General features: G+C 35.5%; 1 protein-coding gene across 2 annotated transcripts in view; it reads right to left on the bottom strand.

Moving 5' to 3' along the window:
• Positions 1–19,415, bottom strand: part of NEK1 (NIMA related kinase 1) — a 216,246-nt gene that overhangs the window by 41,323 nt on the left and 155,508 nt on the right. For both annotated transcript variants that reach the window (XM_029938932.1, XM_029938937.1), the window contains 3 exons: positions 17,494–17,646; positions 3,558–3,734; positions 118–238 (listed from right to left, as the gene is read on the bottom strand). In XM_029938932.1, coding sequence (XP_029794792.1) covers positions 118–238; positions 3,558–3,734; positions 17,494–17,646 — 451 coding nt within the window. The remainder of the gene's footprint in view (positions 1–117; positions 239–3,557; positions 3,735–17,493; positions 17,647–19,415) is intronic.

The raw sequence follows: 19,415 nt of genomic DNA, 5'->3' as shown, positions 1-19,415 counted from the left end.
TTACAAGGTATTATATTAATAGGATATAATACAGTATTAGCTTATTACAGCATTTTAGAAAAAGGTATTACATATGGGATCCAGATTTTAAAATGCAAAGAAAAAGAGGTAACATACTCAGTTTCCTTTCTATCTTTTATCTCAGTGATCCATACATCAATAACCGTGCATGGCAAGGTACCATCTTTGTTTGATCCATCTGGCTCTTGCAGAACTTCTGTTTCCAAGTCATCAGATTCTGAAAAGCAAAAACATTACAATAAACATATGTGAAAGCAAAATCCGTATATGGAAATTTGAATAAATTTTCTATAAATGACATTACCTCATTTTAGGCTAACATACTAATTATAACAAAAATTAAATATTTAACTCTAGATCTTTAATCTTGTTAACTCCTGGTTGATATTTTCTGAAAGTAAATACTAATGAGAAAAGTCTCTGTCTTCATTTGTTGATTTCTCTTTTTCCTCCCCAATTCAGATTCAATGCTCTTGTTTAGCCACCATCACCCTCTCTTTTTTCCTAGAATCCAGGTAATCTATCATCTCTACCTTTAAAGTTTCCAAATAGCTTGTTCTACAAGATAATTGATATTGTGCCAATCCTTAAAGTTTTTATACTGTATTCAAATGATGTTTTTACTTACTTGTACAAGGTAAGCACTTGAGGAAAAAGTCTTTTTTTTTTTTTAGTGGATAATTATTAATTAGCACCTTAAGTCATACCAATAAGACGTATTCTACAAACAAAATTTGTGACTGTACTGCCCTCAAAGTCTAAAGTATTTACCCTCAGGCTCTTTGTAGACAAGGTTTGCCAACTTGCACTGAGCGGTATAGCCTCTATTACATGTCTAACAGGGTCTGGTTGTTGTTGTTGTTGTTGTTGTTTTAAATAAAAGGCATAACGTTCCTACTAACTATAATAAGTAAGACTATTTAAGTTACTGCGGTGAATTGAAGATGGGTACATACCTAGCAAGGTCTCTAACATGCCTCTCATCTAGAAGGGGCCTCTACCTCCTCTCCCTTTGAATTTGGTCTGCACTGTGACTGTCTTAGCCAACTGAGGATAGCTGTAGTGTTGCTATGCCAGTTTCAGCTCTAGTCTTCAAGAAAACTGGCAGCTTCTGCACTGGAATCTAATGTGCAAGCCACCATGAAAGAAGTTTATTCTGGAAAGACCATGTGGCAAGTTCCCAAGGCTAAAATAAGGAGAGGGAACCACCTAAACAGGCCCAGCTGGGCTCGGCCGAGGCACCAGGCATGGGAATGACATCATACTGCCCCTTCCAGCATAAGCCCAGCTGACAGGTGAACACCACTGAGTGGTGACGATGGCACGTGGGAAAGAACTTTCCCAATTCCTACCCCACTGACGCGTGAGATGAAATAACCTATTTTAGGCCACTAAGTCTGGGGAATAATTTGTTTTGCAGCAAAAGATAACTGAAACAGAATTTCATATCTGAAAATAGGATGCTGACACAACAAAAGCCTAAAACACGTGCACTGGGTTTGGGACTTGACAGCAGGCAGACGTTAAAAGTGCTTCATGGAGACTGTTGATGGGAGACTGTTGATGAGAGACTAGCCAATGAAAAAAAGTTTCTGGATGCTAGAGAAAAGGAGATTCTTGTTATACAGTGGCAGAAAATTTGGTACCTATAGTAACAATGATGATAGAAAATATACTGAAGAGATTTAACGATCTAGCTAATGTGCTGTCTAAGCAGAATATTGAAAGTGTAAACTAGCTTCTTTACTAGCCTCTGATAAAGTTCAAGAAGACGGAGATTAATTGAAGAAAGAACTGTTTAGTTTATAAGGACAATTTTGAAGAGAAAGCCTAAGTTAATTCCTTCCAGGCAACAGGCGTTTCTTATGGGAAAACATGGCCTTGAAACAAACACTGAATTCAGGGCAGTAAAATGTGGTCTCAGGGCAAAGATGAAGTCAAGTGTATAGACATAAGACCTTTCTGTTATGGCACAAAAAGATTTAAAGGCATGCTTCCCAGACTCTCTGCTAGACAAAAGGATTTTTAAGAATCTCAAGAGCACTGACACAGCATCCTATGGGCAACTGAAAGAAGAGAGGGGCCAAAGAAAAAGGAAGGAATGAAGAAAGGAAGGAAGAAGAAAGGAAAGAAAAAAGAAGGTTGGTTAAATATAGTGTGAATGTTGATAACATTCATACAAAACCCACAAAATTACTGTCAATTTGCAAAAATACCATGAGCTTGACTGCAAAGGAAAGATAGTTTAGAAAAGCCCTTGAGGGCACCAACTTTGGTGCAAAGGAAGCAAGCTGACATTGCTGTGCCTGGCTGGCTTTCAGAATTTCTATAGACCAATGATTGATATGTGTCCCCCATCTTACTCTTTTGCGAAAAGGAGTCCCTATTCTTCTTTCAATACTGAATATTAGAAATGTAGAAGGCAAATAACTTCTTTTTTGCTTTTAGGTCTTGGGATTGAGAGTAACTGTACTCAAAGAACTATAACCAAGAAAACTCATCTCTACATAGGCCTAACTTGGATAACTAATCTATAGGCTTTGAGCCCTTTTTCTTTTTAAAGTTTATTTATTTTGATGAGAGAGAGGGAGAGGGAGAGAAAAGGAGAGAGAGAGAGGGAGACAGAGAGAGAGAGAGAGAGAATGCCAAGCAAGCTCTGTGGCACGGGGACCTACAGGCTCAATCTCACAAACTATGAGATCACTATGAGCGAAATCCAGATCTGGATGCCTAGTCGACTGAGCTACCCAGATGCCCCTAGGTTTGAGCCCTTTAATAAGATGAGGCTTTAAGAATGGGGAGTGCACTGTGCATGTGGGGGAAAATGTAAACAATTTTTGGTCAATGGCAGACTATGGGATATTACCAACGGCTCCAAATTCTTTACCACACTTCTCTTAATTTGGAAACGTAGGCTCTGTTTTATCTCCCTTTGGCTCTATGCTGGACTGTGACTGCTTTGATCAATGAAGTTTGGCACCAGTGATACTGTGCCAGTTGAGATTAGCTTAAGTTCAACTAGTTTTTGCCTAGGATCTGTGAAACCTGGGCCACTGTATATTTAAAAGTCAGATTACCTTGCTGGAAAGAGCATACGAAAAGGTAAGGAGACTCCATAAAGAGTGAGAGGAGCCAGGCTTAACACAGCCTTTAAGCTGTATCTGCAAAGACATCAATGAAGCCATCTTGAACCCTCAGACCCTGCTGCCAACTGAATACCACGAAGTGATCCCAGAGATAAAAGCACATGAATTACAAAAATGAGGTTAGTCATGCCTTGACTCAATTCCTGATACACAAAATCATGAGATATAATAAAATCACTGTTGTTTTAACACTAAGTTTTGGCGTGATTTATTATGCAGCATTTAAAAATCTAGACCAGTTATTAAACATAGAAAAACACTGAACCTAATTTGAGTCTAATCACCCAAACATATACATGTTTTGATGATCTGTTTATAAAGACCTGTTTACATAGAAGAAATTAAGGTATTATTAAATTAAATACAGCTCATTTTGTCCTATTAAAATACCATCCACATTTCCTTCTGGTTTCAGTGACGTCTGTGGAGATCCCTCACTAAACTCTGGACTGTTTGTTTCAACAGAAGAATCAACAGCAGCTGATGAATTCATTTCAAGTGAAATATATTTTACTTTTTCTTCTCCAGTAACTAAAGGTTTGTACTTCTCCCTTTCGGGAGAAATCTCTGAAACAACAACAAAAAAGAAATATCATGTTACATTCTCAAAATAACTTGAATTTTACCTGTAACAGCATTTACGGCAAAACTAAAAAATTGCATTCTTACAACAGATAATTACTGGGTAAACTCTGTTATGTATAAAAATAATAAATGATTAGGTATGTGATAGCTAAATTTCATTTTAATCGTACCTAGTGGTTTTTAGGGTGAATAACATGGTTTACTTTCTTTTCCCTTTTGGTGAAACTAATATATATGTGCCAAAATGTTGTATTTTAAATCATTAAATAATTGTTTTTATTTGTTTCTGGCAATTGCTAATTACTTCCAATTGTTCAGAAATTCCCCATACTTTTGATGCCAGGAGAGAATGAATTTACCTCAGAACAACTTACTGTAATTATCTGTAAGATAAACAGGTCACTCTCATTCATTCCTTGAAGATGTTACTTTCTAGCTCTTGGTCAGGAGAGCTCCCCAACACTAATTCTCTCTTAACTAATTAAGTTGATTGCTGGATTTCCATCAGTAATCCTTCCAATGTGAGCCTCTCAATTCTTCTCCAATGATTTTTATCTTCACCTTATCTCAGTCACTCCAATGGTCATATCTTAGAAAGCTTGTCATTAACTACAACTCTTCAAATTTTCAGTGTTAAATATTCCATCTTCTAATTTCTAATATCCTAGTTTTCCATTTATCTTCCTCTACTACCCCAACTTTAAAATGTTACCCCAACGGTATCTATAATGCCCTGATACTGCCATGTTTTCTCTCCCCCATCATCTTCATTAAAATCCATCTAAAATCTATCATTAATAATCACTTTCTCACATACATCTACAACTCATTTTACCCACATGGAGAAATCTCAAGCCCTTATAAATTCAGTTTTCGGTGTATTATGTCTGCACATACACGGCTGAAATGCATGGGGAAAAAAGAGTCTGGCTTACTGTTCTCAGCTTCAAATCATTATCACTAAATTTAAGTGGGCACTTTGTGTTGCTGACAGTCCTACTGTCACACCAGGATGCCAGGAAATGCGCCTCATTCAGTTAACTTCCTTATCTGTGTTTTTGCTCCTTCAGCTACTGTTCTGCTATAAAATCATGTCTATTAAAACCATGAACAAAGATTCCAGTTAGCACCACTATTAAAGACTGCTTTAGAGTGCCTAACAAATGCAGTAAGAAGGAAAAGAAATAGAATATTGGACAAAAAACACTAGTTCTTATCACTGATAATATTACCTACACATTTGGAAGATCTAAGATATCAAGGGAAAAAACTTAATGTATTTAAAAAAAATAATTCAGTGAGGTGTCTGCACATAAAATTTTATACTGATAGACACAAAGAAAGAAAGAATAGCTTTATTTAAAGTAGGGATGCCTGGTGTCTCAGTCAGTTAAGTGTCTGACTTCGGCTCAGGTCACTATCTCACAGTTCATGTGTTTGAGCCCCATGTCGGGCTCTGTGCCGACAGCTCCGAGCCTGCAGTCTGCTTTGGATTCTGTGTCTCTCTCCCTCCCTGCCTTTCACCAGTTCATACTCTGTCTCTTTCTATCTCTCTCTCAAAAATAAATAAACATAAAAAAATTAAAAACAATAAACTAGAAATAACAATTTAGAAAGGGAAATGGGAAAAATATCATCCATAATAAAGACAAATATACAAACTTTGTGCAAGAATCAATTTACCAAAAACGCCTTAAGAACTTAAATGAAGAAAACAAAATGTTATTGACAAACACAAAATAAGATGGTGCAAAGATAAATACATACCTAAATTCTTGAATTTAATAGCATAAAAATAACTTTCCAAAAATCAATATATAAATTTAATATGATTATTTTTTAATGTTTATTTATTTATTTTGAAAGAGAGCACAAGCAAAGGAGGGGCAGAGAGAGCAGGAGAGAGATAGAATCCTAAGCAGGCTCTGTGCTGACAGTGCAGAGCCTGATGTGGGGCTTGAACTCACAAACCATGAGATCATGACCAGAGCCAAAACCAAGAGTCAGATGTTCAACTGACTGAGCCAGCTAGATGCCCCAAATTTAGTACAATTCTAATCCAAATGCCCAATAAAACAAAATAAAATTTGTTTGAATAGTAACTGTCAAAAACTAATCCAGAAAAATGTTAGATTCTCAATTAGATTAAATGTCTTGGATGTGTGTGTGAGTGCTGATGCACACTCACATGCATGAGTTGTTTATCTAAAGGATTTCAAAATCTGAAAAACCTTTCTACCCACTAAAGGAAATTCAGATGATATAAAGAAAAAGACATACTTGCATAGAAAATTAAAAAAAAAAAAAATCCTCATGGCCAAAAAAAACATAAGTTAATTTTCCCAGCATGTGGGAAAAACCTATGTTGATACACTAGATACAGATTATCTATGCTAAATAAAAATTCACACACAAAAAAATGGGCATATAAAAAAGGAAAAGAATGCCAAAAATGCCATATAAAAAAGGAAAAGAATAGAAATACAATTTATAAAGAAGCAAATTAGGGTGCCTAGGTGGCTCAGGCGGTTGAGTGTCTGACTTCAGCTCAGGTCATGAATTGACTGGTGAGTTTGAGCCCTGCGTCAGGTTCTGTGCTGACAGCTCAGGGCCTGGAGCCTGTTTCAGATTCTTTGTCTCCCTCTATGCTCTTCCCCTACTCACATCCTGTCTTTCTTTCAAGAATAAATAAAGATAAAAAAAGGTTTTTTTTAAAGAAGCAAATCAAAATGGGCAAAAGAAAATGACAATGGAATTCACTTACAATCAGAAAATCACAAATGAAATCCATTTATAAGACTGCTTACCAAAAAAAGTGATCAATACTGACAAAACCTGTTTAATATTGAAAATCAATCAATGGTATTTGCCACGTTAATAAAGAAGAAAAATCATACAATCATCTCAACTGATTCAGAAAAAGAATTTGATAAGTTTAATGACTTTTTCTAAAACAAGACTAGAAGAGAATTCCTTAATCTTATAATGGATATTTTCAAAAAAGACTTGAGTTAATATATTTACTTCCTTGAGTCAAGAACATGGCATTTCTCTATTCAACATTCTACTGGAAGTCCTACCATAAGAAATGTAAGAATTGGAAAACACAAAATTGTCTTTTTTAAAAATGTTTATTTCTTTTTGAGAGACAGAGACAGAACATGAGCAGGGGAAGGCAGAGAGAGAGAGACATATAGAATCTGAAGCAGACTCCTGGTTCTGAGCTGACAGCACAGAGCCCAGTGTGGGGCTTGAACTCACGAACTGTGAGATCATGACTTGAACTCAACTGAGCCACGTAGGTGCCCCAAATAAAACTGTCTTAACATAGTATTATGGTTTTACAAAAATACCAAGAGAATCTAACAATATATTACCAGAATTAATGAAGGAACTCAGCAAAGTTGCTGAATATAAAGTCATATCCAAAGGAAATTATATTTCTGGTTTTATACATGAGCCACAGTTACAAAGTATAATTTCAAAACAGATGAATAGGACAGTGGCATCAAAAATTATACAATTTTTGGAATTATCTAACAGGATATATAAAAATGCCTCTATGGAGAAAAATATAACCTATTGTTGAGAGAGATAAAAGATTTAGATATAAATAGGGGATATAAATAGCCATGGACTAGAAGAGAAGTATTTTAAAGATATCAATTTCCTCCAATGTGTATATTCAATATAATCCTAAAAAACCAACATGATACGCTTATGTATATGTTCAAGAAAACAGAGGAAAAGATGGGCCAAATGGCTAAATCTATGGGTTTTTTTCTTTTCTTTTCTTTTTTTAATGTTTATTTATTTTTGAAGGAACAAAAGAGTACAAGCAGGGTTGGAGCAGAGAATGAAGTAGACACAGAATTGAAAGCCGGCTCCAGGCTCTGAGTCAGCAAAGAACCTGACGTGGGGATTGAACTCACAAGCTGTGAGATCTTGACCTGAGCTGAAGCTGGATGCCCAACCAACTGAGCCACCCAGATGCCCCAGTCTATGGGTATTTTCAACAGGGAACTGAAATTTATAAAAGAATATTAAATGGACATTCTAACATTGAAAAACGCAATATCTGGGGCACAGGGAGGCTCAGTCAGTGAAATGTCTGAGTTCGGCTCAGGTCATGCATCATTTTGTGGTTCCCGGGTTCAAGCCTCACGCAGGGCTCTGTACTGACAGCTCAGAGACTAGAGCCTGCAAAAGTAATAAATGTTAAAAAAAATTTAGACAAGAAAGAAAAATGCAATATATAATATTATGAACTCTCTGGATTCACTGAGAGACAGTGAAAGACTAGAGAACACAAAAGACATATTTAGTGAAATGACAGATAAGTAGAAATACTGGCATAGCTTATTTTACCGCACTTTGGAGGCAACTGTGTTTTCTTACAAATGGCAGGTTTATGGCAACCCTGCATGGAGCAAGCCTGCCAGTGCCACTTTTCCAATAGTATTTGATCATTTTGTGTCTTTATTGCATTTTGGTAAGAGCAGTATTTCAAACCTTTTCATTATTATTATTATTATATCTGTTACAGTGATCTGTGATCAGTGATGCTGACTCACTGAAAGCTCAGATGATAATATTTTTTAGCAATACAATACTTTTAAATTAAGGTATGTACATTGCTCTTTTAGACATAATGCTATTATGCACTTAATGGAGCACAGTATGGTGTAAACATAACTTCCATATGTACCAGGAAACCAAAAAATTCATTTGACTTGCTTTTTTGGTGATATTTGCTTTACTGTGGTTGTCAGGAACTGAACTCACAATATCTTAGAGCTATGCTTGTATTCATACTGAAGCAAAAGGGAAGAAAATGTGAAAAAGCAGAATAGATAAACAACAAACATGATGAATTCAAAATGTCTAATATTTGTGTAGCTAGAGTCCAAAAAGAAAAAGAAAAAGAACTGGGAAGAAGCAATATAGAATGAATACGGTCTCCCCCCAAATTGAAATAACCCAAGGCAGGTTAAAAACAAAGGAAACTACATCGACATGGTATAACTATTGAAAATCAAAGAAATACTATTTAAAAAGCTTGAAGAAAAACATAGGAACAAAATAAGGAACAAAAATAAGACACAAAAATGACATATATTTATGGATGCCAGAAGAAAATACACTAACATCTTTAAAATGGAAAGAACAAAATAAAGCAAGAGCAACGCCCGTGCCTTTCCTCACCTCCCCCAAAACAAACAAACAAACAAACAAACAAACCAACCAAAAACCTCCCCTGCTTAGCATTCAGTATACACTGAAAATGGTCCTTAAAGCTAGAGGTGAAATAAAGACCTTTTCAGATAAACAAAAGCTGAGAGAATTTATACAGGGCAGATCTGCACTACAGGAATACTAAGAAGTTCAAAGGAAAAAGATATCAAATGAAATGTATAACTTCAGGAAGGAATAATAAACCCTGTAAAGAATAAAATATAGGTAAATGTAAATGAATATTGATTTCTTAGCATAATAATAATGCCTGATGAGCCAAATAAGATTATTATAGTAAACTATATATTGACAATAAGCAAAAGGGTTAGAGGGAATAGAGTAATATTGCTAAAAGGCTCATGCATAATTAGAGAAGCAATATAAATACTAAATTAAGGTAGATTTGAATTAGCATTATGATAGAATTAAGGATACAATTTATAACCTAGGATCACAACAAAAGAGTAAATGAAAAATGTATAATTAAGAATAGAAGAGAAAAACGAAATGCTTGATTAGTCCAAAAAGAGGAATAAAAAAGAATGAAGTACAAAAATAAAGAAACAAAGTACAGATGGAATATATAAAAAACATTGCAATATTGTTACACAGACTAAAAAGTAAATCATATCAGTAATTACATTATACATTAACCGATAAGATTAAAAGACAAAGATGGTCAGGCTGGATTTGAGATATGAAACACATATTAATAAACATAAGGAATCAGAGAAATGAAAAGAAGAAAAAACATAATAAGCCAACATTAACCAAAAAAAAATGCTGTAGCTATATAACATGAAATAGACTTTAAAAGAGGCAATGTTACTAGAGATAAAAAGAGACGTCATAATAATAAAAATAGTCAAGACAACAGGAAGATGCATAAAAGAGTCAGTGCAATCACCTAAACAATATAATGCAACAATCTTAACAATCACTGCAACGATCTTTTTTAAATTTTCTTTTTTAACATTTTTATTTATTATTGAGAGAAAAGCATGATCATGGGAGGGGCAGAGACAGGGGGAGACACGGAATCTGAAGGAGGCTCCAGGCTCTGAGCTGTCAGCACAGAGCCCAAAGCAGGGCTGGAACTCGCAAACCGTGACTGCATGAACTGAGCCGAAGTCAGATCCCCACAATCACTGCAACAATTTATATTACTATGCACTAAATAGCAAGTAGCAACAATATACAGAATTAAAAGGAGAAAATGACAAATCCACAAATACACTTGGAAATTTTAACATTTTCCTCTAAGTAACTGATACAACAACCAGATGAAAATAATCAGTAAAAATATAGAAGACTTTCATATAACAAATAACTTGACACAGAACATAAATACATACAACTATACCCAATAGCTTTTCAAGTACATAAAAAATATTTGCCAAAACAGATTGTCAGTTGGGTGATAAGGCAAGTCTCAAAAATTTCAAGATAAAAGTTATGCACAGTACAATGTTCTGTGATCACAATACAAACTGGAAAGCAATAACAAAAAGATACCTAGAAAGACCCTAAAATATCAGCAAATTAAATGCAAAACATTTGCAAATAATCTAAATATTCAAAAGTAATTACAACATAAATTATACCCATAATTGAAGTCTTTTCACAGAGATAATTCCACATTCTTATGGCTTCACAGTTGAATCCTTCTGAATACTCAAGGAAAAAGTAATACTAATTTTTAACAAAGTTTTCCAGGAAATAGGAAAAAAGGGGATATTCCCCAACTTGTCAGCAAACCCTTGATACCCAAACACCACAAGCACCTTGCCAAAAAGAGAAGATCAAAAGCGAGAATCTCTCAGGAATTATTCTCCCTGGCAGTGGTTGTAGGAAGGAACAGCCAAATGTGAGAGAAAGTGTTACAGCACCACCATACATGGATCAAATATTTAAAGACAAATGGAGAAATTCTGGGAAAAGAGCAAAGAATCTGTTTTGTTTTGTATATTTCCCTGAATCCCTGCACAAAACAGAAAAAATCAGGACAGCAAAACCATATATCCATGAATAACATCTAAACCAAATCTAGGCGACAAGGTACCCCTCACAAATCCCCAAGTAATGTGAATGGGGAAAATCACCCACAGCCTCCAAACGCAGGTAGTAAAAGCATCTGTACAAAAGAGGGAAACAGTAGGGTACTTAACAGGCCCCGGGATCAGAAGAACCCCCAAAATAGCCAGCAGGTATTTACAAACAAGCATGATGATGGGTCAATTTAAGAAAAGCAGCAGAAATGGGAATAGTTTTTACACATTTTAATTTGCAAGTAAATGGAAAGCATCAATGGAGAAGTCAAAACGGATGGGAGAAGTCTGGGTCCTAAGAATTCTCAAAACTAACCAACTAAAGCTCCCTTCTAAAATAAAGTCTCATACTCTGGAGAAATTGCTAGAAGGAGAATCCAAATTGATCTGTGCAGGAGTAAAAGAAACAAAGGAAAGATAAAATGAGGGAAAGGACAAGAGACCAAAGAGCTCAGACACTACAAGGCTGTAATTTTTATTTTACTTTTTGAAGTTTATTTATTTATTTGGGGGGGGGGAGAGAGCACGCGTGAGGGAGCATGCAGGAGGGGCAGAGAAAGAGGGAGAGAGAGAATCCCAAGCAGGTCCCAAACTGTCAGCACAGAGTCCATGACTTGAACTGAAACCAAGAGTCAGACACGTACCCAGCTGAGCCACCCAGGCACCCCTGGCTATAATTTTTAAACACTACATGAAAATAACAGAAAAGGAAGTCGTAAGATGTGAAGTTAGAAAAGCTATTTTGACTTCCTCTATGCCCCTAAAAGTTTAATAAATCTAATTTCACATAAAAATAAGTAACAGAGGATCATTGTTGAATTCTGTACAAAAAACAGAGTGTGACGTAGCATAATGTCCTCAAAGACTGGTGTTTCCCAACTTTGGCACTACTGAGTCAGATAATTGTTTGTTTTGGAGAGCACTTGTTATAGTAGCACTGTACAAGATTTACCAGCTTCCTTGGCCTCTACCCACTAGATATCTATAGTGCCCTTCTCAGTTGACAACCAAAAATATCTCTGAACAATGCCAAATGTCCTCTACATGCAGAATCACCCTCATCTGAGAATCACTGCTATAGAAAATTAAAACCTACCAAAAAACTAAAATTATAATGTATTAAAAATTTCTTAATAAAATTAAAAATATCATGGAAGACATTAAAGAATAAAAATTATAATGAGAAAGTAATCAGAAATGAGGCAGTTGATAGAAAAAAACTAGAGAAAATAAAAAATCTAAAAAATAAATATCCTAAAATAAACACAAGATCATATAAACAAAACACACAATGTCTTAAGAGATATAGAAGGAGAACAGGAAAGAAAATTTTTAATTAAAAAAAAGTGACAGAAAGGATTTAAGAGAAAGTGACAAATACTAGAGAAAGATAAAAAAATATCAAAAATACAAATAGAAGTTCCTGAAATAGACTTAAGGAAGAGAAAACTAGAAAAACCATAATTCAATAACACTGTCCTAAAACGGGGGTGGGGGAAAGATTGGAAAACACATAAAGACACACAACATAAGAAAAACTACAAAACTCCAATGGAAAAAAAAATCAAAGAAAAATTAAGTAAAGAGATGTTCCATGTTCATGGATAGGAAGACAGAATATTGTCACAATGTCAGTCCTTCCCACTGTGATCTACGGATTCAATGCAATCCCAGTCAAAATCCTAGAAAGTTATTTTGCGAATATCAACACTGATATCTAAAAGTTGATTCAACATGATTCTTAAAGCTTATGTGGAGAGGCAAAAGATCCAGAGAAGCCAATACAACATTGAAGGAGACCACAGTTTAAGAAATGATACTACCTAGCTCCAAGACTTAGCATAAAGCTGCAGTAATCAAGACAGTATAGTAATGAATAGATGAAATAGAACATAGCTCAGAAATAGACCTATATAAATATAGTCAACTGATCTTTAATGAAAAGGCAAAGGAAATTCAATGGAAAAGGGACAGACAATAATAAATAGTACTGGAACATCTGGACATCCCATTTCCCCTCTCATCCAAAAAATATCTAGACACAGACCTTACATCATTCACAAAAATTAACTCAAAACTGATCACAGTCCTAAATGTAAAATGCAAAATTATAAAATCCCCAGAAGATAACATGGAAGAAAATCCAGATGACCTCAAGTTTGGCAATGACATTTTAGATACACTACCAAAGGCATAATCCACGAAATAGAGAATTAATAAGGTGGACTTCCCTAAAATGTATTTTTCTTTCAAGCATTTATTTATTTATTTAGAGAGAAAAAAGCATATGCATGTGTGAGAAGGGGGTGGCAAAGAGAGAGGGGGAGAGAGAATCCCAAGCAGGCTCAGCACTGTCAGCACAGAGCCCAATGCAAGTCCATGAATGGTAAGATTGTTACTTGAGCTGAAATTAAGAATTGGATTTTCAACCAACTGAGCTACTCAGAAGTCTCTGGACATCACTAAAATTTAAAACTTTTGCTCTACAAAAGACACTGTCAAGAAAATGAGAAGACAAGCCAGAGTGGATGAAAATATTTGCATAAGACATAAAGACTTAAAACACTGTTATTCAAAACATATGAAGAACTCTTAAAACTCAGCAATTAAGAAAAACAACTAAACAACCCAGTTTAAAAATGGACTAAAGATCTGAACAGACGACTCACCAAAGACATTTATGGACAGCAAACAGGCACATGAGAAAATGTTCCACATCATATGCCATTTGGGAATTGCAAATTAAAACAACAATGTGATACTACCACACATCTACTACAATGGCTAAAATCCAAATCACTGACAACACTAAATGCTGCTGAGGATGTGGAGCAATAAGAACTCTCATTCATTTCTGATGGGAATGCAAAATGATACAGCCACTTTTGGAAGACAGCTTGGCAGTGTATTACAAAACTAAACATACTGTAAACACATGAACTGGTATTCACATTGCTTGGTATTTACTCAAGAAGTAAAATCTTATGCCTTAACAAAAACGTGCACATAGATCTTTATAGAAGTTTTATTTATAACTGTCAAAACTTGGAATCAATCAAAATGTCTTTCAATAGGTGAATAACCTACTGAATAACCTATATAAACAAACTGTGGTATATCCCTACAATGTAATATTATTTAGCACTAAAAAGAAATAAGGTATCATACCATGAAAAAACAGGGAGAAAATTTCAATGCATACTACTAACTAAAGAAGCCAATTCAGTGGAAAAGGTATAGACTTAAGGCTACATATGGTATGATTCCAACCATGACATTCTAGAAAAGGCAAAACTAATGAGACACTATAAAGACCAGTGGTTGCTACGAGTTTGAGAGGAGGGAGGAATAAATAGGTAGAACACGGGGATTTTTAGAGCAATAGACTGTTTTGTATGATGCTATAATGATGTATATATATCACTTTTGTCAAAATCCGTGGAAGGTATAAAACCAACAGTGGACTTTATCCTATGGATTTGGAGTGATCATAATGTGTCAACATTTGTTGGTCAATTTTAACAAACGCACCACTCTGGAGAAAGGATGTTGATGGTTGGGAAGGCTGTGCACAGGCTGGAAGAAGGGATATACTGAACCTGTTCTTTCTATTCAATATTGCCATGAACACCAAATTAAAATAAAAGTAACTATTAAAAAAACACACAACCTACTAGAAACACAAACATAACACCAAAATATATTTTTTAAAAACTACTGGACTTGAAGGAAAAAGAAAGATCTCCTTTGAGTATCCAAGCAAAAAGATCAAATCATTTACAAGAGAAAATAAGATTGTCATCAGATTCCTGATAGCTTTGCTTTATGCCAGAATACAGTGGAGTTTTAATATAGTAAAGAAATTCAAAGAATGGAAACATAAGCCAAAGATTTACATTCAACCAAATTGACTTTCAAGAATAAAATCTTAATACAAACTGCTATGAACATACAAAATCTCTGGTTGTATTGTTTACATGCCTTCTATTACAAAAAGGGCGTAAGACCATCAAATTGATGAGACACTTATATATAAAGACTGGGAGACTAGAGAACTCTGCAGGTCCTTTATGTTTGTCATCAAATTCACAAAACAATCCCTAATAACAGAGTTTCCATCCTACATATAGAGAATTTGAACGTCAAAGTCAGAGCAACTTGCCCATAGCTGCTGGGCAAGTGATCGAACCAGAATTGGAACCAAAGCCCATTATCCTTCCACAGCATGAGGCTGCTCCCACATGCATATTAAATAAACCTTTTTTGTCCTGGCATATACTGGGATTGTGCATTGCCTGGAACTTCATTCTCTCCCTTATTTACCCAATGAGCTCTTTTTTTTTTTTTTTTTTAAATCTTTGGCTTAGCTCAAGATCACTTGCTCTCTCTGTGGCTTTCTCTGACCCCAAAGGGCCTTATCCTTAATGAAACTATATGGTTTTAACAACATAAAGCCTTCTAATCTGTGGTTCCATACCAATACACATGCACTTCCAACACAGATTTTCCCACAAGTGATTTCCTAATGGTAAGAAACTGTGACTTTTTGTGTTAAAATCCTAGCACAGAGCATTAGGGAAAAAATTAAAAAGACAGCAGATGACAACTCTGAGAAGTCTTTCTTTAACTATCCAATATTAAGTTACTTACTTACACATGTGTACACTACCTTTTAACTTTGTGCCTACTTTTATTCTTGCCCTTTTCCTGCAATATTATCATTTATTTGTTTTCATCTTTGTCTGTCCTCTGAGAGTAAGGATCATCTTTTTACTCTTTGTAGCTTTCCTACCTAACATGCAGTAGTAGGAACAGCTGATTAGTCTTCCATAAATAGTTGGTAAGTTGAAGTTAAAAAACATAAGACAAATCATAAATGACTTCTCAGTTCCAGTTCTCTGAAGATGGGTTATTTGAATATGGAGAAGATCTGCTTCCACACTAAGTATTATTGTACACCAAATTAGATACAGTTAAGCAATAATGGTTTTGCCTAAAAGGAATCAGTTTCTGATGTTTCTAAAGTAATAGTTCTAATATAAACACATGAAGGACTTTTAGATTACAAAATAATCTAAATTTATCATTATTTTTGAAAATATTTTGGCTTGGAGAATTTTCCCCCCTCTGAATAAAGCCTATGGTACTTTGACAAAAGGATCAGGGTAAGATGTAAGAATATTAAATTGCTAACATTTTTGTTTTTGATTAGTGTCTGGCATACAACTGCACAATTTCCAAATACAAGGGTATGAACAAATTAATTACAAATACATATAATTTGTGTTCTTACCGTTTCTTCAAACAAGTAATTGCATATACTTCTCTCTGGAAATTGCTTTTCCTTTAATATTAAAGAAAATGCTAGAATGATTAATGGCTAAGAGATTCACCCTTAGAAAGAAAATAGCAATCTACTTTTTACACTTTAATAACATGTGTATAGGTTCATCTCACTGGCAAAACAGCATCTGGCTGATTTCTTTATACACACTTCGAATACCACCTATGTTATTTGCCAGTTTCAAATATGAGCATCACTCTACTTCAAATAATTTTCTTCACTTGATATTCTCCATATTCAAATAATCCATCTTTAGAGAACTGGAATTGAGAAATCACTTATGATTTGTGTCTTGCTTTTTTTTTTTTCTAACTTCAATTTACCAACTATTTATGGAACACGAATTAGCTGTTCTAACTACTATGTGTTAGGCAGGAAAGCTACAAAGAGTAAAAAGATCATCCTTGCTCTGAGAGGACAGACACAAATGAAAACATTTACGTGATAATACTGCATGAAAAAAGATAAGAATAAAAGTATGCACAAAGTTGTCAGAGACAGACTTCAGGAGAGATAAGAAAAAAAGAGATTGAGAGAGGACACAATAGTCACATACATTCATGTCTAGACACAAATTCTGAAAAAAGAAAAATCATATTTAACCTCTCATTTGAATAAGCTTTTAAATATGAAAACACCTGTTTTATACATGGACACTCTTCATATGCATAGCTATAATACTAAGATGTACAATACTCATGGAACAGAAATGTTTTCCTCCTGCCTCACAATTCAGCCTCCTCAGTCCTAAAGTGTTGTCATAATTACTATAAATATCTTTATTCAACCTAATTCCAGAATCCCAATGAATTGCTCCTATACCTCTCTTCACATAAAACAAGGTTTTGACTGTTCTACTTTTCTGGCTCACTCAATACACATTTCCTTTTCCTTTTCTTTTAAGATCCCATCCAGGTTATGTCAGGCCAAAATTCAAGACTACAATGTGGAGAGAACTCTTCAGAAAATACAACTAAGTTTCATCTAACTAGAAAATTATTATGACAAAAAGATAACCTATTATAAATAACTCACTTAAACATATATTTAAAAATACAATTTGATTTTTAATAACATTACTTGTAGTATGGAAAAACAATTTCTTTCTGCTTACCACTTCTAATGGTTGTGTTTTCCAGTAGTTCTGTCTGAAGCTGTAGTTCAGCTTCTCCAAGTACCTTTAGAACTGAATCTGTAGGACTTCTCCCCCAGACTTTTCTTGGAGATCCACCAGGATCTAATTTGATAACCTCTCCCACTGTATGTTCTATAAGAAAAAGACACACAAAAAAAATTTCACTGATAATACACAACACTATTACTCTCATATAAGGCAGATTTAAAATCTATCCAACTGAACACATCAAAAGAAAGAAAAGTTATATCACAACGAATATACACTGATGATGCTTTAAAAGACTTTCAGAGAATGAATGGTGAATGATGAGCAGACAGAATGAATGATAAATATTACTAAGAGTAGTAATAAAAATATAGATCTATAATTGCCTTTTAAAAGGGGACCAAGATCAAGATGATAGAGTGGGAAGATCAAGAACTCCTCTCCTCTTAGGGACAGATCAAAATCAACAACTACATGTAGAACAATTATCTCTGATAATGAACCGAAGACTAGCTGAACAGATCACACAGAACAAAACATATAAAGGAAAAGACACATCAAGACGGGTAGAGGGGTGGAGATGCAATATAGTCAGGACTCACATCCTGGCACAGTGACCCACAGTGAGTGATATCACAACTGTAGAGGCCCTCCCTGGGGTCTGGGAGGGGGTGAGTCCTACGTGAGGTTCCACAGCCCAGGGGATCTGCACCAGAAACACAAGCACCCATAATGTATGTCTTTGAAAACCAAGGCAGCTTGCTCATGTTTGGGAGTGCTAGAGAGCAGTAGGAACGTGCAACTAACTCTTAAAGGGAGTATGCACAATGCCAGTGACTCCAAGTCCCAGCACAGTGCAGCAGTTTGAGAACTCCTGGGTTATTAATGAAGGAAATCCACTAACTTTAGGTAGGTGCCCAAGGGTCAGGGATCTGTTGAGTTTTTCAGGGACAAAAGTGCTGGGGTGTATAGTTTTTCTTATCTACTTTCTACCTAGCTGACCCAGCTCTGGTTGGGTGCCATTTCTGACCCTTTCCACCTACTTGCTAGCACCACTACCTCCACTCTGACATTCCCCTGTGGACTTGCCCCACTTAACCTGCCCACCCGGGTCTAGAGTCCCTTCCCTGGCATACTCTGCAAGCAGCCCAGGTTGGTCAGGACCCCCTTCCAAGCAATTTCCTGCCCCACCACTCCTGGAGGGCACCCTCAGCCAGCACAGAGCCCCTCCTAAGTTAAACTGGCCTGGGGTTGCCAGTCCCAAACACTAAAACACCTACAACAGTTGCAGCCATATATCACAACAAGCCACAATGAGGGCCAGCCCCACTCAGCAGTGAACCTGCAGTAGTGAAAGTCAGACCTCACAGACAGCTGTGTACACCAGCAAGTCTGCAACAGTCTTGACCCAGCCACAAAAGGAGGGTTTAGACAGCCTACACAGGGAATACCCATGAGAACCTGGCTCAGGTGACCATGGAGGTTTGTACTAGCAGGCCCCTTTTGAATAAAACCACTCCTTCAAGACGTGGAGACATAACTGATCTACCTAATACACAGAAACATGGTGAGGCAAAATGAGAAGACAGAGAAATATGTTCCAAATGAAAGAATAAGATAAAACCTTAGAAAAAGAACTAAACAAAAAGGAGAAAAGCAATCTACCAGATAAAGAGCCCAAAGTAGTAATGGTCATAAAAATGCTTACTGAACTCAGGAGAACAGAGTGAGGACTTCAACAAAGAGATAGGACATATAAAAAAACTAATCAGAGCTAAAGAATACAATTAAGTGTAATGAAAAAACACTGGAGGGAATCAACAGCAGAACAGGTGATGAAGAAGAAAGAATCAATAATCTGGAAGGCAGAGTAGTAGAAATTACCAATCAAACCCGCAATAAGAAAAAAGAAT

This window comes from Suricata suricatta, chromosome 1 (genome assembly GCF_006229205.1).
Source record: "Suricata suricatta isolate VVHF042 chromosome 1, meerkat_22Aug2017_6uvM2_HiC, whole genome shotgun sequence".
In the NCBI taxonomy this organism is placed as follows: Eukaryota; Metazoa; Chordata; class Mammalia; order Carnivora; family Herpestidae; genus Suricata; species Suricata suricatta.
Note: the sequence above shows the minus strand (reverse complement) of the source record. Positions and strands in the feature narration are given on the sequence as shown.